The sequence below is a fragment of the Amblyomma mixtum genome, chromosome 5, assembly GCF_055824585.1.
Source record: "Amblyomma mixtum isolate Tamu chromosome 5, ASM5582458v1, whole genome shotgun sequence".
In the NCBI taxonomy this organism is placed as follows: domain Eukaryota; kingdom Metazoa; phylum Arthropoda; class Arachnida; order Ixodida; family Ixodidae; genus Amblyomma; species Amblyomma mixtum.
In genome coordinates this window covers 46,401,375-46,421,929 of record NC_143016.1, presented here as the reverse complement: position 1 = coordinate 46,421,929, position 20,555 = coordinate 46,401,375, and the positions used below count along the sequence as shown (strand labels likewise).

The 20,555-nt window shown below is 46.4% G+C and overlaps 1 protein-coding gene across 1 annotated transcript; it reads left to right on the top strand.

Moving 5' to 3' along the window:
• Positions 1-102: 102 nt before the first annotated feature.
• LOC149341979 (arylsulfatase B-like) lies at positions 103-19,700 on the top strand. Its single transcript, XM_089546721.1, has 10 exons — positions 103-159; positions 4,415-4,447; positions 6,737-6,896; positions 8,492-8,604; positions 12,199-12,309; positions 13,430-13,555; positions 13,701-13,827; positions 15,349-15,642; positions 17,575-18,017; positions 18,976-19,700. Exons 1-10 carry the CDS (start codon positions 103-105, stop codon positions 19,108-19,110), a joined length of 1,599 nt encoding a protein of 532 aa, XP_089402847.1. The 3' UTR covers positions 19,111-19,700.
• The last annotated feature ends 855 nt before the right edge of the window (positions 19,701-20,555 follow it).

The window sequence follows — 20,555 nt, the reverse complement described above, 5'->3', positions numbered from 1 at the left end:
GCTGTGTAAGTAAAGAAGGATTTGTGACCCCTTAAGTAAGTCAGTGCGTGTGTAGGCCCACACGTTAACCCTTTTGTCCGTCTCCTCTATGGGCCTGCCATTATGTGGACTGCGGCGTTGTTCACCTGCTCGATGGGCGACTTGATTCGGCACGGCACGGTAAGAAGAATGCATTGGTTTGGTTTGTTTTGGTTTATTGGGGTTTAACGTCCCAAAGCGACTCAGGCTATGAAAGACGCCGTTGTGAAGGGCTCCGGAAATTTCGACCACCTGGGGTTCTTTAACGTGCACTGACATCTCACAGTACACGGGCCTCTAGAAATTCGCCTCCAAAGAAATTCGACCGCCGCGGGAGAAATCGAACCCGCGTATTTCGGGTCAGCAGCCGAGCGGCGCCATAACCACTGAGCCACCGCCGCGGACGAAGAGTGCATTTTACGCTCCGCAATACCGGACTGATCTACCACTGACGTTTACACCCGCCTTTTCTTTACTGCGTAGTACTTCTCTTCAATTACAGCACACTTCGCAAAATAGGAGGTAGAACTATACATGAAATGGATTGAAAATGTAGCTGGGCTGACCCGTACTGCATTTATCCTGTAGTGGAGATAACCACTATCGCAATATTCTCCCCGCTGATCTTAAAGCATGTTTGGTTGCTCGCGGACATAAACTACGCGTGGCACAGGTAGCACTATTTCGTCCGAGTGCGTGGCTTATACAGCACGGCCCCTGGGTGGTGGTGTGCTTAGCCCCTGGTCTTGTGAAGCCATCGGCACAGTGCTCGTTTTTTGAGTCGGAGTGTCGATGGTAATGTCACGCTGATGACTATGCTTTGTTAACTTACGATTTGGAACCAATGTTTTCGTACATGAGTGCCTGAAACCAAGAAAATCTGCGAAACCCTAAATAAAGTTCACTCCGGCTTTAAACAAATCAAATGACTCGATGAAGTCTTCCTGTGCATTCTTCCATTCATTGCACTGCTAATTATGTGGAACGGGCGAAGGAGGTGAACAGTTCATTAAATGCCAACAATGCAGCTCGATGAAAATAACATCTTATGCTAAGGACAATTGATGATTAGCCGAATGCGCATTAAAGCAAAACACCGAGGGGGAGCGCACTGGTACGGCAAAACGTGTGAATTGACCAACGACTAAGAATCAAGAAAAGGAGTCGCCCGACGTTACAAGATAAAGAGTTTGCTATTACTGCCTATGTTGGGTGGAGAGTTTTGTTGTTAAAGGGGTCACGACGCTTGTTTTTGTAATATAAATTTTTTTGCGTGTTAGACCTCATGTGCCAGGCTACAATATTGCAAACTTCCACCTCAAAGAGTGGAGCAGATACTTCTAAAATGAGTTTGTTTGTTTTTTAGTTTCTTCGTGAGCAGCTTGCTGGTCTGGCAGCTCTCGTAATCGCTGACGACGTTGACAAACTCCCCCATACGCCGTGCCATCTGCTGCATGGTGTGCGCGGTGTTCAAGACTAGCCCGCTGTGGACGGCGGATGCTTTGAAGTTTGTTCATAGAGGTAACAGTAATTTCCGTTTTTTTTCTTTTTGTATGAGTCCAGCATCGCATGCGAACTTAGTCACCATTTAGATGTGAGAAAAATCGTTCGATTCTCCTCAGCGCCGTCATAGATAAATGAACGAAAAACTGCCATATCGGTTATTGCTTTGATACCACATTAGCTATATTTATGAAATAAATATAGCTCATCAAGAGTCAAATGACCGGGCTCCAACGATGCTCGTCACGTCCCGTGCTTGTCTGCAGTAACGGGCTCTGCAAAATGTGGGCGTTGGGCTGAGTTATTGGCTGATAAGGGTCGCAATAACGTCCGTTCGTTGACTTATCTGCGAAGATAACAATCAGCCAGCACTAGAATTGCTATCCGGGGAAGAAATAATACGATTACACTTTTTGTAACCAAAGGACGCAACAGTTTTAACTAGCATTCCTGCGATGACAGCAGCTGCTTACAGAAAAAAAAAACTGTCAACAAAAATCCTGGCCGAGCTTGGAGTGCAACACGTTAGCAGTGGATCTGTGTCGCACTCGTTTGCACACTTCGCCACGACCGGAGCGGCTGCTTGGCACCTGAAATACTGTGGTCAGGACAGGAAAGAACTTCGGTTGATGTCAGTATTCTGAGGCTTCTGACCGGCCGATTACAAAAAGCCAGCAGCTTCTAGCGCTCCGTGCTTTGTTTAGCTCCAACAGCCTATCATGTAGACTCAGTTTGCACAGACCTTGTTAAAAGATGAGTTACTTATAATTTAAATGCGGTAAGCGAAGGTCTGAGCACAGAACCCTTCGTAATTTTGGTGGCCTACAAAAAAATCGATGAACAATTTGCGTAGTTAGGCCGGATGCGAATTAGGTGCGCTCCGGTTTTTACTTCGGTTCCGGTGCTCAGATCCATTGTGCCCGGATGGAAGTTGTTCGACTAACGCCCAGCTATGCAAAATTGATCGTTCTCAACATTAAATCCATAGATCCCTGTGGAGGATCACGATTGTCCTCGCAAGTATCGCGATTACCTTAGACTTACGCGCGATTACAAAATTTGGTGTTTCTAACTAATTAGGGTCACTGGAAAGATTACTTTTCCTGCATGCTTTTCGATAGCGCATGTATTTTGACACGATGCAGCCAAATTTGTTCGAGCCACAGCGCCAAGCTTTATACGCCTTTATAGCAATTCAAGCCGATATTCAAGTTAGCACATAACCTTTCTTGAAACTTAATACAAAAATTCTCGCACTAGCGGTCTTCTACGAATCTAAAAAAGAAATCCTTGCTCCTACTGAGGTAGGGGAGCCCCCCGTAAATTTTAATGTTTGCTCGGCTTTTATTTCAATGTGATTTATCAGTATTACGTTGACACATCTAGCTACACAGTCGAATTGCAGCATTAATGCAATCATGTAAAAAAATATTGCAGGGTGTTTCACCTAAGACATCACACAATTTTTAAAAATAAGCTTTTTCAGCTAAAAGAGCGCTTTTTTTGGCAAAGCATTTTCAGCGCTGTAAACCATCAGAATAAAACTAAAACTGGCTAAATAGCAGGCTGGTTAACCAACATTCAATAGCTAACTTTTTCAACTATTACTTTTAGGCTCCTATTAATCCCTTTCCTGACAACCATATACCCCATCCTTACAGCTTATCCTTACCGCTTCTTCCCAGGGCAGATCAGGGGAGTCTCCCCGGGCCCGCTCCCCCGGCTGTGGATCGCTTTAGTAGCTTTACCTCCCACCCCCTTTATTTTGTTTTTCCCCCTTCGGGTGGTAAAAATCGCAATTTTCCTTGGGTCTCCTGTTGTATATTACCTTTGGATTAAGTCTCTTGTACGTAAGTGGTGAAGGAAGGGGCTAATATTTTAAATCTTTTAGGTCGCCCCAACCTACTGAATGTTAGGCTCCTAATTATCGAGAGGCGTGTAGCACACCGGTGTGGCACAACAAATTTGGGCTACACCGCACCAGAACAAATGCGCTTTCGAGAAGCTTGCAGGCAAAGCAACTTATATTTCCAGTGCACGTAACTCCTCGAAATAGCCAAAATTTGTTGGGCCAGAGCTCCGAGGGTGATCGCATGTTCGAAATTCTAAAAACTGATATGAATAAAACTTACGATGGGCTACACGCCTCTATAATTAAGGAGCATAACAGTAATAGTTAAAAAGTTAAGTATTCAATATTAGTTGGCCAGCCTGCTGGTTAGCACTTCTTAGCCGTATTCTGATGGATTACGCCGCTGACAGTGCTATGTCGAAAAGAGCGCTAACTGAAAACGCGTAGTTTTAACAACTGTGTACGGTCTTAGGTGACGCCCTGCATATTTCAGAGGTAGTACCTTGCGTTTATGAAAAATATAGCAGCTGCTGCGTTTGGATAACCATGGTCAGCACTGTACTGCCCGCATACTGAAGAGAATGCGCGAACGTGCAAAATAAAGCTCCACCACCGTACAGTGTTGTCTGTGCTTAGCACTGGCATTTGAAATCAGCGATATTGCAAAAAGCAGAACAGGTCAGGAACTCATCCGTGACCGCAAATCACGACGGGCGCACTGCACTCGCCCCAGCAGGGTCGTTGGGGAGGTTCACCTGCGTAGGTGCACTGCGTTGCTGCAGTGGAAATTGGCAGTAGCGTTCCTACTTGTCACACTCATTCAACGAGAAGTCAAAAGAGGTCAGAACTATTTAAGCCGCAGTTTGAGAAACAATATCGAATTCCCTCGCAGAAACAGTCAGCGAAATATAGCAGTACACGACAAGCTGCTGTCTGATAACATGTTCTTCCCATTCCTTCCTTAGGAGCCCAGAAAGAACAATGTTTTGTCTTGCGATTTTTCTATCGACCCTACAAGCGGTGCTGTCTATTAATGCGCAGCCAGACATCGTATTCTTCCTCGCTGATGATTTGGTAAGTGAATGATTATGACTCCGTATTACTCTTTATACAGGTAAAAGGTAACTAAAGCTGTTGTTTGATTATTATTTCTATTTATCTATTGGTCGCTCGGCGAGGGCAGAAGAGACAAGTGAAGAACAGAACATTTCTGCACACAATGGCTCGGCATATGCAAACTCTCGGTCCTTCAATGAACAGTCTAGCCAAGGTTACGCACAAAATATGAAGTTCTATATGCGAGATGGAAGCTTATTGCTTGAAATGCTTTATAACTTAATAAAGTTCACAGAAATGGTGAAGATTTACCATTGCATATATGTTTCATTGTCGCTGATCTCTCGTCGTATTCGTAATAGGCTCTATGGAGTTTAACGCAGCAAGCCTCAACTGGCGATTTCTGGCTAGTTTCCTATAATAACGCATGCATATGGCGGTAGTTGTACGGCAACGCATTTATTACAGTGAGGGTCCACACGTATGCATGCCGGCTCAAGCACCAGTACAAAGCTATTCCTAATAAAGCTGAATTTCCACTAACTGTCAGAACGAAGGTAAGGAAGATACAGAAGTGGTGAAAATTTCCCTACTGGCCAGACTTTTCTAACTAGACCTGATATCAATTACTTTCGGCTGGTAATGTCGATTGTAAGGGGCAATATCGAATCAGAAGCGGAGCTCGTGGAAGAGCGCCGATTTTGAAAATCAAACACATTGTCATTTAAACAGGAAAGCAGGGCATTCGTCTCTATTATATTTCGCTGTATTCTTGTACTACCAACATTTAATACGGTTTGGGATATAACTGTTTTTTGTTGTTTTTTTACTGCTTACCCCGAATTGAGCGCGCTGGTCGCAACCGCAATCCATTCACGTAAAAGTGCTGCCCTGACGCTCATGCGCTCTTCCGATTTGGTGGTTTCCTGGTTTAATATCTCCTGGAGCATGCTGCGGTTACAAACTACGCCTTGTGAAAGAAGAGGCATCCGGCTTACTTGTACTCAGTTAGGCGTCGTCATTTTCTGATTGTTATCATAAGGGCCATATTGCATTTCCTTTGTCTTCTTTCAATAAAGCTCTTTCTACCCATCTTATTGTTAGAAGAAGACAATATGCAGTGAAAGGGGTTTTTGTCCTGCAAGGGTCTTTTGCTGTGTACAAACGCAGCAGGCTTTAACCCAAACCCAAGTAACCCTAACAATACACGTTACGGGGCTCAGTTCGGCGTCCTCGGGCAAATAAACGATCTTTCTTACTTCGAAGGCACGTAGTGGTGGCCTGGCTAAGCGGAGATTCACACTGCATTTTGTAGAAGACAAGCAACCATCCACTCAAGCTCTCAACATTATAAGACATCGATCAAAACACGCTGTTGAGGTTAATAGAAATATCTTGCAGCTATAACCGCTTTATAGATGTTTTTTGAGGACGTTAAGAGGTCACAGTTTTAGTGCATTACTGGAGAGCGGCAGAAGAGTGAGAGAGAGTCTAACGAGAAGAAAATCGTTAACCCGACATGGTGGCTGAGTGGTTAGCGCACTCGACTACTGAGCTGGAGTATCCAGGTTTGAACCCGGCGGCGGCGTTCGCGTTTGGGTGGAGGCGAAACACAAAGGCGCCCGTCCGCTGTGCTATGTCAGTGCGAATTTATAATTCAGTACAGCACCTCTTCCACTCTTTCCTCTTTCACTTCCACCTTTCCCCCCGTCCCTCAGGGTGTGAATGAGGGTTCAATCGTAAAGTCAGACAGCTGATCCTTCTTTCATAACCGCAACAAACAATCCTTTTTCAAATAATTTATGTGGGCCCACTTCCACTGCTTATTTGATGACAATGTTTTTCGACGCCAGGCGAACATTTGGGTCTGCTATAGGTCCCTGAAAATTATCAACTATTTTCAAGCATATCCTCTGGCAGCTGGCGCATTCCATGCATCACGAACCGACAAGAATATAAAGTTACGGTTGGAAACAAAACTGGCTAAATCATTGTGATGATTTCTCTTTCATTCAATACAAACTCGAGTCCAGCACGAAAAAAGTGGCTTTCCCCCATGCCTTCAAGTTCATCGAAAGCAATCCTAGAAAAACGGCGCCTGTTTGTCTTGTAGCGTTATCTGTGCAAAGAGCGGACTCACTGCGATATTTGCTGCCTGGAAAACAAGAGGAACTTGCACGCTTCGATGAACTGCTACCAGACTTTACTTGAGGCAATGGAAAAGCAGGAAATCCGAAAAGTTAACGTTGCATTCCAGCATGCATTTCCCTCATTCTAACGCTCAACGGCCGCTGCTTTCTCTTTCAGGGATGGGACGATGTGAGCTTCCACGGCTCGTCTCAAATTCCCACACCCAACTTGGATGCCCTAGCAGCAGACGGCGTCATACTCAACACCTTTTACGCCCTGCCTACGTGCACCCCATCAAGAGTGGCATTGATGACCGGACGTTACCCGATACGAATGGGTGAGGTTTGAAAAGAAAAAGGGTGGGAGGGATGAGGGGGGGGGGGGGGGGGGGCACCCACTGTTGATGACAGCTAAGGTGCTGTAGGCTGTAGGTAGGCTGTAACCCTTAGCGCCGTGGTTGTTGCTAACAGAGAGAGGCAGCAGTGGAAGTTAATTCATTTATTTTTAAACACACTCAGTGCAGTGAATTAAAGGTGGACTAAACAGGAATCTGAACTCGTCTTTCTACCGCTCGATCTACACGTGCCGAACATTCTTAGAAACTTCGAATTATTGTCCTGTGCGGCCGATTTCCCTCACTTAAACCGGATTAAACATCCCCACTCCCTCCTTTTTCTTTTTTAATCTCATCGCTTACGGTAGGAAGAGTCAACCAATCTTTCAGCCAGTCCCGCGGCGGCTTGTCTCTGTGGCCTCGGTTGAGTGATATGTAGCGATCGGTGAAAGCAAAGCGTCCATGGGTATTTTTATTTCGGTAGGCGTAATTTGCAGCTATGTGGTCTCTGACTGTGTCTATTTATTCACGAAAACCTCAACACAAAATAAAATAGCGAGCGAAACCGCTACGCGACTGCCTGAAAGGCATTCCACGCGTTAGCTGGCTCCTCCTACCTTCAGAGGTGAGTTCAAAAAATGGCGGGAGCCGAGACGTTGAACCCGGCATAAATTAGAGAAATCGACTACACAGGACAATAATTCGAGGTTTCTAAAAATGCTCGGAACGTGTAGATCGAGTTCTCGCAGTAAAAAGACGAGTTCAGATTCCTCTTTAGTGCATCTTTAACGTGTTTAGTGGGTAACGCGGTAAGAGGGAACTGAAGCTTACTGTACGAGTACCAAAAGCAGTATTCTGCTAGCAACTAAATGATTAGTAATAATAAAATGCAGACAACGATACTTAATCAGATTAATCACTTAGATTCCGGGTGATTCAAACACATTATATCGTTAATTATTGCGACAAAAAGGCAGTGTGGTTTCGTTTTATCGCAAAGCTCCCGATGAAAGAATCTTTAAAAGTTCAAGCTGAATGGCTCATCTCATGTATTTAGTTTTTATTTTGAAGCATATTCGTGGTCATAACTTCACCCGAGAATATGAGCTTTTATAGAAGTCCTGTATTCGTACGACCACACATTTGTCATGGGATACGTATATTCAGCCTGCCTTCACTCGGCAGTAGGTGTTTTGATGTCAGAACCACGGCCTCTATAAGTCGTTCGTTGTAAAAAAAACATCGGAAGTCTGGCTAGCGACCGGGCTACGGATGCATTTGTTCTGTTCACGATGCCTCCTGTCTACAGGACGGCGAAAACCAAGGCAATGTCAGTGTTTGCTGTACTACCAACGAGTATTGAAAATATGGGCTATACATATGCGGCGTCCGTACAAACCGATTAAAAATAGTAAAAGGTTTTTAACAGTATCATGAAGGCGAAGGCTTTAGTTGCAAGAAACGAGTCTCTAATGGCTACTCAGTCACCCAAATACCACAGAAGAAGCCTGACGCTGCTGAATGAATTGAATGCAATGCTTGTTTCACTATCACGAAGATTAAAGGCTGTTTTGTCTCGCTGTATATATGTCGTTTAGGAATGCAGGGGTACCCAATCTTAAACGGGGAACCTCGGGGCTTGCCGCTGGACGTTCCAATACTACCTCAGTACCTCAAGGAACTGGGCTACGCAACTCACCTCGTTGGGAAGGTAACCACTAGTTAAGCCTTCACCTCTCTAAATACTAGCCTCATTCATGTTTTTTTTTTTTCGCAGTGACATTAAATTTATTGAGGCCATGTATCAATGGCTCCCTTTCCATTAGCCGTATCGTTAAGTAATCAAAACTGAAAAACCAGCCTATAGAAGAAACATTTATTGAAGAAAAATTGATGCATTTAAACAAATAAATCAGCTTTTCAAGAGTGCAGTCTTGAATGTAACCCGCTACCATAATCCAGTATCATATGGAGTAGTACTAAAGACCTCCCGCCGGGTCAACATTTTTCGATCTCACTAAACCGGCATCACTCGCACAACATTCACAAGAGCCTCTGTCCAAAATTCATTCCTTGCTAGCAGCTAAACTGTAGTGTAAGTCGTCTCTGATCCTTTCAGTCAATGATTCCGAATGCAGCTGCCGCCGTGGCCGTGCAGTGCAGCCCGTTGAGACAAAAGATGCAAAAGTTTCATAATGAGTCATGTAGCGGCACACGAAAATGAGAAGGCAGCTAAGCCGGCCGAACAAATCACTAAGGCCGAATACCGGGCGATCGCTGATGCGAGTGAAATAGCGAAAGCGGGGACAGCCGCTAAGCGTGCTGCTCAGAATGAAGTAAAGATAGACAACGGGCACGAAAGAGAAGGAGGTTAGCCAGGCAGTGCCCGTTTTGGCTACCTTGCACGTGGGGAGAGTGGATAATGGGAAAGAAATGGAAGCAAGGAGAGAAAAAAAATATCCGCTCAGTTCGCCTTGTTAATTATCTTAATAGCACGCGTTATGATGTATTTTAGCCCCTAGCGACACAGAGTGCTTAGCGTAAGTCAACACTCACATGCTCAAGCTTGTATGTTTAAATTATTTTAATAATTTTGGGGAAATGAATGGAGTGCGGTGACCCGTATGCACCAGAAGCGGCAAGGAACGGACATCGCGCTGTTCAACTGGAAAAGAAGCGGCCGTTTAGCTTGCCGAAGTCGCGTCAAGAAGGTCGACTTGCCACCGCCCACTGACACCAGTGCACTCACGTTGCCAAAGCTGAAGTCGTAGCCGTCAAGTAGACCTGGTCATCAGGGCTAGAATCGAGGCCAGCGGCAGTACAAGCAACCTCGCAATGTACGTGTGCAGCAGTCCCCCACCAGTGCTTTTGCGCAGCTGCAGACGCCACATATTCAGCCTACACCATCACAGGGTGGTTGTGATCGACCAGTACCAGCGCCAGTGAGCCACAGCGCGTCCACAGCACCATACACTGCCGCCGCATCTGTACAGGTCACTGGCCCAGCCTCCGCCCCACCTATCCTTAAACATAGAACCAGACAGTTTGAACGGGCAACATTACAGCCAGGAGCCTCGCGTGTACAATCCGCACCACAGGAAATGAAGGGAATTATTGCAAACGCCATCTCACAAATAATAACAAAGCTATATTAACAGCAACTAAAACGCTGCCTCCAATGCCCCTAGATCCTCTAATGCGAATACAAGAAAGCTTCGCCGCCTGTCTCAAAACCCCTGAAGCAACGTACTCGGCCAACATCTCTACTCTGGAAGAAACACGCATAATGCCCCTCGCAACAAAGGCTATGCACTCTGAATAATTCATCACGGCCTTCGAACACACTCAACCAAGCATTGAGCAACGACACTGTGGTACCCAACAAAACACGACCACCCGCTCCATTACTGTCACATACTTCCGGAATGATGTGCCCAATGTACGAGGCAAAACATCACACGTGTGCAACTACACAGTATTGTGGGTGTAGACATCGAGAGGACTTTCGCTATCTCCCGCAGCGAAATTCCCGCGAATATTCGGCAAACCGAACCAGGAGCCGGCCTTTTTAAATATATAAAAAATTTCCTATCTAATCGTGCCGTAAGACTAGTTGGCCCGTATAATAACCTTAACCACCTGTCCTCATCAAGAGGGACACACCCCACGGCTCGATTCTATCAATCACGTTGCCTGACATGATAATGCCGTTCGCCATCTCCAACACGCCATCTATGCTGATGATATCACGCTCCGGTGTTCGCATGGTAAACCAGTATATCAAGAAGCTACCGTCCAACAAGGCTTGGATATTATTCAAGCTCACACTTCTTGCATGGGGCTCGAATGCCAGCAGCTCTTCCAATACTCTAAAAATTGATAACCTGTATACTCCCCGTCGGGCACATGTTCGCTTCCTTCGCTACATCTAGAAGAAAGATTGAAAAAGCACGGTGCGGACGTCAACGGTCCTCCGAGAAATAAATAACATCCACCACATGCTCAAATCCATTACCAGTACCAGCCATGGAATCTATCGCAATGCGCTTCTAACTATCCCATTCAACTAAACGCCTTGCACAATACAGTAGAGGAGAAGAGTACTACGCATCATGAAGCTCACTACCATCGCTTGACCACCTCCCCGTCAAGGCCGGCCATATTGGAAACGCTTGGACACAAAAAAGCACACCCACCACCAATCCCCGATTTTCGACTGCCGTGGAACCATCTACCCCACGTTACCATCCTGCCTGTACCCCGCAATATGGGCCAGTAGAGGGATTGGGCATGCTGAGAAGAGCATGTCACCTCAACAACCCATCCTATGACACCGACTACACAGATGCAGCCTTCGACGCTACAACTTCGTCTGTAAGTCCACACCATCAGGAAGTCAGTCATCACATCGGCACTCGTTATCTTACCACAGATAGAAGGCAATAAATTGCAGAAACGATTCTTCAACACCCACCTGGCCAGACTAACACCATCACAGGCGCAAGGACAGCTAGAACTGCCTCCGTGACCTCGCTGTCAACGCGTTCTCGGGGTATGTCCACGCCCAACTAAACACCTACCTTCACCAGCACCCAGACCTGCACGTTCTCCTGGAATGGACCCTTGGTCAGCAGGTGATAGAAGGAAACGAAGAGGCACACGTCCTCGCTCTCGACACGACTCCAAGCAGCCTTTCTCTTTGACAGGATGAACACAACCCCATCGATGAGCGGGCTGTGCACCGAAAATGCTCAAAAGAAAGACTGAAAGAACTGCGACACACCAACTGCCACCTTCCTACCCATTCACCACATCTTATTCGTCGCGAATCTAAATTTCATTAGACAACCGCAAATTCTCTATCATGTGTCCTGCGCAACCACCACATAACTCAACCTCTCTGGCCACCCCCGTTGTCAAGTATGTGACCCCTACCCCGACAAAAAACATGCATATCGGACTTGTCCCTGTGTCATACATTCACCACACTACCTAAAACCAGATTCCTACCTACCCACCTACCCTCTTATTAGGAGAGCTGGCCGCTCCTCCTTCTGCACTCTGCCTAATACTGGGGCCATTCCTCGTTGCTCCTATCGCCCACGTATTGGGCAATATATCGACGAGACAGCGACCCGGAGCAGGGTCGGGAAGTAATGTTTTCTCTCTCTCTCTCTCTCTCTCTCTCTCTCTCTCTCTCTCTCTCTCTCTCTCTGCTCAGGGTATATTTTGATGTGTGGCGCATTCAAATAAATTCGTTTTTCTAGACAGTCACATCTGCCCTGACGCTCCGTTCTTCTTACAGTGGCATCTTGGCTGTTATACAAAAGCCTTTACACCAACATACCGGGGTTTCGACAGTTTTTACGGCTACTACTACGGAGAAGAAGATTACTACAGCCACTCCTCGGCTTACGTACGTATTCGCAAATTGCCGATTAGTTTGAATAAGGATGCCATGGTGACTCGTCTCAGGTGATCTTAATGTTTTTTTCGTTCAGTTTTCAAATCTGAAGTCTAGAATTTTCACACAAGCATGCCTCGCGCCGTAGCCGAGCGATCTAAGACAACATCCTAAAGTAATGAAGTTGTCGGATCGAATGCTCGCATCCACCGTGTATTTTTTCGTATATGAGCCACGTGGTGGCAAAAGACCACTATCTCGTATTACTGGTAGTGACTGATTTCATGACCGCGCTTGTATACCATGTCAGGTATTTTCCGCGGGAAAACACACTGGGCCCACCTCCTTTCGAATTAAAAATGAGATCGATAAATCCATTACAAAGAAGCTTCGCCCTCTCCACTTCACGACTAGATTCCTTTTTTCAACCACACCCTGAAATTCACAAAGTTCTCGCCTGCACACTTCCAACCTCCAAACCCCGCCGTGTAGCCGTTCCCGAGCCCCTTTCACGCGCTTAAGACAGCGTGTTGGACATTTCAATGTGAGCAGTGCTCTAAAGAAGTGGCGCCCCTCTGCGCTTGGCACCAGCATCGCTGATGCTTGCTACTAAAGCCATACAGCACCGTCGTCATGAGTAGGCAGTCTCAATTCCGCTGAATGAAAAACAGCTCTTTGAAAGTCGACGAGCAATGGCAGATATCATGAAAATATATTGTCAAAACAAATGCGGATGAGAATTGTGTTGGTGCAATCTTCCAAACAAAACCGCCACATGTGCACTCTCATGCATTTTTCGACCTCATCTATGTAATACAAAAGAACACTGCTGCTCTACCATGTCAAATAGACATAGTAGAAAATAGCTCGTTCGTCTGTGCAAGTGCCAATCCGACTGAAGAGAAGGACAGGATATTGTTCAGGCTCCGTGATGCTCGCTCCCCTTATGCACGTGGATCTTTGTTTCTTTTTTTTTTCTCGTCGACGCCAACGCTATACGCCTGACAGGCTACGTCAAATGTTAGCCGACAGAAAGCAGCGAAAAAGAAAATAAACACGACATAACTACGACCTAAACTATTTGCGTTGTTGACAGCCCTAACTAGCGTTCGTTGGTCGTGTGATTTCCCAGGAGAACCACACTGGACTTGACTTTTGGATAGGCACGGAGCCCAACTGGGCGGAGTCTGGAGTGTACTCGACCACTCTTTACACCCGAAGAGCGCAGCAACTCATCCGCAAAAGGCAAAAGGATAAGGTAATTCAAATGATTGATAACTGCCTTTCTCTATTTGTCAATGCAGCGAGTGTACCATTCGTGGATATGTCCAGCTAGATTTTTTTACACCCATCATTGCTCCCTTGCATGTGGTCAGTTTATGTGCTTTTCTTTCATTCTGCAGCCGATGTTTCTCCTTATGAGCTACCAGGCACCGCATGGGTCCGGAGGTCCTGTCCCTCTTCAGGCGCCTCAGGAAAATATCAACAAGTTTTCTTACATTGAAGAAGATGAGAGGAGGCGTTACGCTGGTCAGTTTTTTTTTAATGAATGTGTTCTCACTTTACTGTCGAGACTGTGTGCTGCTGCTCTAAGAAAACGAAATCATGAAGGTACATTGGTAACTTAGCAAGAACCTGGCGCCTTGCGCCAGTTTTTTTTTTTTTTTCTCGCAAGTCAGACAGCCGGAAAAACCGGCATGTCTAGTCAGCTGTGATACTCTGAAGTTTTTCTCGAGACACGCTGGTTAGAGCGTACGAGTTTTGAGTCGGAACTCCTCACTTTGCAGTGAAACACGAACCACCTTTACAGGCTGAGTGCTCGAAACTGGTTGCCCCCGAAGGCGCGCAGCGGGGTTTGCGGAGCCTCTTCCAAGCGCACACCCCTGAAGAAGCCGGGCGCCGGGCCGGGGGTGGCTTGTACCCATTTTTACCGGTGGGTGTCCGGCGTTGGGTTTCGAACCAACCACCTCCCGCAGCCGAAGCGGACGCCCAGACCACTAGGCCACGACTGCGGACTAGACAGTCTTGGCCTTGTGGCCTTGTGGTAGAGCATCCGCCTCGCATCCGGGAGGTGCTGGGTTCGATCCCCAGTGCCGCCGGGTACCCACCGGTTTCCTTAATGGGTAAGGGATTTCCCCTGGCCTGGTGCTCGGCTCTTCTAGGGTGAAATGCTTGGGAAAAGGGTCTTAGACCAAACAGTTGCCTTGACGGATGAGTGATAAGTTCCCTCGTCAAGCAACCATAAGTCCGCCTCGTGCGGCATAAGCCCAATTTGTGGCCCTTTTTTCGCTTTGTCTACATGACTCTCTGCCCACAGTGACGGGATTTGAAGGCGCAGGCTCCTTTCCCAAGCAATGTAGCCCTAGAAAGCCGAGCACCAGGCCGGGCCATCGCTTGTACCCATTTTGAGAAAACCGGTGGGTACCCGGCCGGTGGCGGGAGTCGAACCCATCACCTCCCGAAGCCGAGGCGGGCGCTCTGCCATGAGGCCACGACTGCGGCCTATCTCACACACATTGAGAGATCCAGAAAACTGGGAGAGGCGACTATGTGTCGCTACTCTTTGACAGTGCAAAGAGTTGAATAGAGGAGAAATCCGAAGCGAGGCGGCAGGCATATGATGAGTTGTACGATGAGTTGTACGAAAGGACAGACGTTCTCTCCCAAGCGTGGAGGCTCCGCCCTATTGTCCCGAGCGTAAGTTGCGGAGAACTCTCATGAGCCCTCTCATTCGCCTCGGAGGGGCTTGAAAAGTCTACAAAGTATTTTATGCGAGCTCTGTAACGAGAAAAATATCTGAAATAACGACAGAAATTTTGGAGAAAAGATCAAAGGTAAAAAGGAAGAAAAGAAAAGAAGGAAAAAGGAGGGAAGAAATCAAAGTGAACGATAAACAAAGAGAAGACCAAACTTTTCGCCCCCACTTGTGCCCAAAATATTGCCGAAGCGTTGATTCCTCACAAATGACTGGCAGGATAGTACCCGCGCAGTGAATAATCGCTATATTGTAGTTCCAGCGTTTGCTCTATGTGCGCACTTTTGCCACTGCAGGGATGGTGGACGCATTGGACCAATCTGTGGGAGAGGTGTTCAAGACTCTCAGCGAAGAAGGGATGCTAGACAACGTCGTCGTCGTGTTCATCAGCGATAACGGTGGCACGCCGTTTGGCGACCACTCCAGCCGCAGCTTCAACTGGCCATTGCGCGGGACAAAATTTTCGGTGTGGGAAGGCTCCACAAGGGTGCCGGGCTTCGTCTGGAGTCCCCTTCTTGCCAAGAGACGACGGGTGTCTCATCAGCTCATGCACATGACGGACTGGTTCACAACGCTATACAAGATAGCCGGTTAGTGCTGCATTCACAGTGTTTGTTTGTTAGCTGCACCCTAGAGCCCAGAACAGACGGTACATGTGCGCCGATTTGGTAAATAACGTATAACTGGTTGTTGGGCTTTTCGGTTTATATATCGAAAGCAATAGTCGATAAAAGTATGCCGAATATAGTTTTCTATATTCCGTCAGTATTCTCAGCAGGCGTCGAAACGCGCCTGTAAGACGGCCAACCGGGCAGTCGCCTTGAGGGGGCACTGCCCAGCCCACCGGCGACGCACTCAACACAACAGCAGAGGGGCGACTTCAACCTGTGTCATTAAAACGAACGCGAAAATGAACCCAAGCTTCGCACGTAACTATCTTGTAGATATTGAGCCCAGTTCAATGACAACAGCAGCAAACCGGTTCCAGTAACGTAACTCCGCAGTTAGTCGAAGTACTTTATTTTTTTCGCATTTTTATGAGCAAGCAACGTAATAACAAAACCGCCGGCTGCCAAGTTAAGCGTTGCAGTCGGTGAAGGCCAGAGGCCTATCGCATAGCTGACCCACCAGTTTCTATACTGAGCTTCGCTAAACGTGTGTATAACAGTCTCGCTGTAGGAAAGGGTGCCATGACGTTTGGGCTTCCCAAATGGTAGCTTCGTTCGCAATAATGCAGCATGTAGCATGCGTCTGCATTAACTACGTCTTACTGCATAGGTCTTTATGCTTTTACGGGTTCGCTGTTTCCATGCAATGATGGGTGCGCGATGAAGAAAGTTTTCTAAGGCGACGAATACTTTCGGAAATCAAGCTGTTGGCTATAAGATAAAGCAATTGAACAAGAATGAGCGAAAATAAAACATTACCGACCGTTTTCACTTCACTGTTTATTCACACGAAGGTATATGTACAACATTTTCAAAAAGTTTCCTAAGTAGCCCCCTCCCTTTTCCACGCATTTGATCCATCGGGCCACAAGACTGTCTATTCCTTCTAAGAAGGATCTTGATTGGTCGTGCAGCCATTTCGCACCGCTGAAAGTCAAAGTTTAAAGTCAGAGATATCTAGAGGAGGACAGCAGGCAGGGTGCTCCAGTGCCACAGAAGTCAATCATGAAATTCAGCCACTCAGACCCTCTGCTCTGAGAAATCGTATCACAGCTCGCTGTTCCTTGATGCGAGCTGCTAGCCGAGCGGACATATTTGCGCGGCAATAGCTGTAAGGTAAGTGCCGCAATCGAGATAAATTTCCGCGCACGTGGCTTGTGGTCCAATGAATCAAGTGGATTGAGGAGAGAGGAGACTATGCAGACAAAAAAGATGTACGTGCTGAAGATCTATATTTGTGTAAATAAATTCTAGAACGAAAAGTGTACATAACTTTTACTTACACTCCTATAGTAATTGTGCCGCAGTCGTTATTTACAATATACCGATGTCGCGGGGTTGTTGAAACCTTGCTCAGAGCTGTCCATATTTGAATAACAGTCTAGGTGAGCACAATAAAAATATGCCCATTTGCACTCTATAGGCCACAGCTGTGATGTTTCAAAAACTGTGTGTCATCAATGGTCACTAATCAAAGATCAGACGCGAATACCGAAGGCGTCATAGATAAATCAACTCTGCGAAGGTTGGTGAAGTGTGCAGTCCTGAGCTCTGTAGTGAAAGCGATTTTATTACCACAATCCGACTGTCAAAACAAAATTCCTTTGTGTTTTTCGTGTTGTTCTCTAACCTTCCCTTTTGGTTTAATTTTTCGCGTAGAGGTCCTTTTTATAGCATATGTATATTGGTTGGAAGAAGACTGCATCAGACTTCTTCTGTGCAGTCCTTCTAAGTACGTTACGTTAATCGTGGAGATAGCTGCAAGATAGGCGTGTGCAGTAATCACACGTTTGTAGCTTGCAGACAGTTTTGCCTCACCTGATTTTCGTCTTTTTCACCGGTCTGCGCTTTCAGGAGGTGATGTGGCGAACTTGGGAGAAGTGGACGGAGTCGACATGTGGCACCATCTGTTGACAGGAGGGCACTCACCTCGCACTGATATGCTTTACAACATCGACCCCGTGGAGCCCGAATCTTTAGTGGCGGCAGTTCGTGACAAGCGATACAAACTGGTCTTGGACAAAAGTGGCGATAACAATGGCCGCTACCGAACTCCAGGGGGCCGCCACCCTGTCAAAGACCTCGACGAACTGCTTGTGCAATCGACCGCAGCGGCTGTTTTGAGGGATCTGTACAAGACAGACCACTTGAAGTTTCGCAGGGGCTGGAGGCAACGAGCCACTCTAACGTGCGGCCATGACACAAGGGACAACTTTTCTCGCCACCAGGCGGAGTTCCTTTTCGATATCGTGAAAGATCCATGTGAGCTGAACAATCTGGCCGACTCTCTTCCAGAGGCAAGTGCCCAGCGCCTATTCTGTGTAGCATTTCTGCGGCATATCTATGAGAGAGACTATGACATTTCCCCTTGTTGCCTACCGGTGTGCAGCACTGCAAGCTGCTGCAAGAACCGCTAGAGCGTGAATGTAGCACCGTCCTTCGGTACTCTCCGATGACTGAGACTCAAGTGCTAAGTTTTTTTGATGTCCCAGTACACCGTAAACAGGAAAACGCCCATAAGGGAGTAAAAAGGGGAATAAGCTGCCCTCTTTTATGAAAGGGAGTGCACTAGAGGACAGCTTAGCCCCTTTTTACTCCTTTTTCGTTAGAGTGTAGGGACCCTGTCATTTCTTGTTTTGTGATGTATACACATTCCACCATGATATCTAATGGAAACATGGTTTTTAGGCATACAAAAAAAGTGAAGAGTAGAAAGCTATCATGTTTGCTACCAGAGGTTCACGCCATTCAAAGCTACGAGAACGGCTTGGAACTTCATGGGACACGGTTGTAGGCATTAGTGACGGCGTGTTGTTTAGGTTCTGGGACTGTCTGGGGGTAATTAAAGATGTATAAGGACTTGCATAACCGAAGAATGCATAACCGGAGAATGCATAACCGAAGTTAACGGAGGCTGCAGAAAAACTGGTGAAAGAATATTCATTACTGAGCAAAACTTTTGCTATATATCCGCTGTATTTTAACCGATGTCATCACTTCCTTGAATCGACAAGCATTTCACAATTATAGACTACGGCTGGTGTCCTCTAAATGTGCGCTCAGTCATGTTATACTGCCCTCTAAATAAATAAATATAGGGAGCTGTACAGCGAAAGTGTTTCATCTGGCCAAGAATAGACGATAACAAGCCTTACATATGGTATCCGTAGGGTTAAAAACCATGTTATTTGGCCTTCCTTTTAAAGTGTCGAACTCATTCTGTGTACTCAGTGACTATTGTTTTTATTTTCACAGGTCGTTGCAGGTTTGAAGAAGCGCCTGGACGCGTACCGAGCAGTTGCCAAATCCGCGCTCCGATATCCTAACGATCCTGCGAGCCTTCCTGAGTATCACAACGGAACATGGGCGCCCTGGGTGGAGTCATCGTAGCTCAAATTTGTATTCTAACCTTTAGCCCACGCTGTGGTTTTTGGCCCATATCACAATCTCTCCAAGATTGTGTAACCGTATCGCCTTTTTTCAGATTTTCTCTCAATCCTTGGCTTCGCCTGGCTCTATACTGGTGTCGTACGGCAGCTGCAGCAGTCCAAAGCTCTGAAACAAACGTAAAACCCCTCAACATCTGTGGAATGCGAGGTGTGCTGCTATACACCTCCGCGACATGGCCAAATTGCAAACCCGCTGACCTGGGAACTACTGAAATGAACGATTTATCCTTATGTCCAACACATTCATGCTGACTCACAGGTACACACCCGATCTCCAGAAACTATAATCACCAATAAAATAAGCAATGTCAGCATAATAAACAGGAGAGGTGGAAGTCTGTGCACCACCCAAGATGTTATAGTGAATATTTTTAGGCTGAAAATGTACTTCTTACTTCTTCCCATCATCTGTGAACAGTGAACAATTTCGCGCCCCGTGTGCCGGAGTTCCCTTTCAACTGTATCATACATTAAGTCAAGGTTGCCTTGTTTCCTGTGATTTGGAAATAAAAAACACTGGTCGTTTAAATGGTCTCTTGTACATTGATATTACCCTCAATGATTCAGAATAGAGAGCTAGCCGAGTACTATCACTTTGTACGTTTGCAAGCGGAACAATAAAATATGAAGACGAATACGGACACTGATGATATTGGCATAAGCACTTAATTGTTACAGCATCTGAAGTTCTATATGAGATGTAATTTAACACGTTCTACGATTTACAGACGCTGTTTTGAGCACACTCTCTAAAGCTTTGTCTTTGATTTACTTTTGCACAGGAAGTATTTATTTGTTTTTTTTCGTGACATTGACACTGGGAATCACTAACAACATGTAACGCTAGTATGGTTTTGGTTTTATTGGGGTTCAACGTCCCAAAGCAACCGAGGCTATAAGTGACGCCGTGGTAAAGGGCTCCGGAAATTTCGACCACCTGGGGTTCTTTAACGAGCGCTGACATCGCACAGTACATGGGCCTCTAGAATTTCGCTTCCACCGAAATTCGGCCGCCGCGGCCGGGATCGAACCCGCGTCCTTCGGGCCAGCAGCCGAGCGCCGTAACCACTGAGCCACCGCGGCGGGGTAACGCTAGAATGAACGTTTTAAAATATTAATTTCTTCCACGCACAATAAATGAATGCCATGAACTACCCACTCAAGCGCTAAACAGCATCAATTCCATTGCCAAGAATGTTCACTGAGAGTTGCTGAGTTTTCTTGCTCCTTGCTATGGGATATCACTGATGTTTCCTGCTCTGTGATATTCTCTTCTGTGTTTCCTTTTACGTGTACCTGCCCCTCTACTAGGACGCATTCTACGGTCTCCGATATTCTGTTGTGCTTATGGAAGATGATAGAGCACGTCATCCAACAAAAATTGCA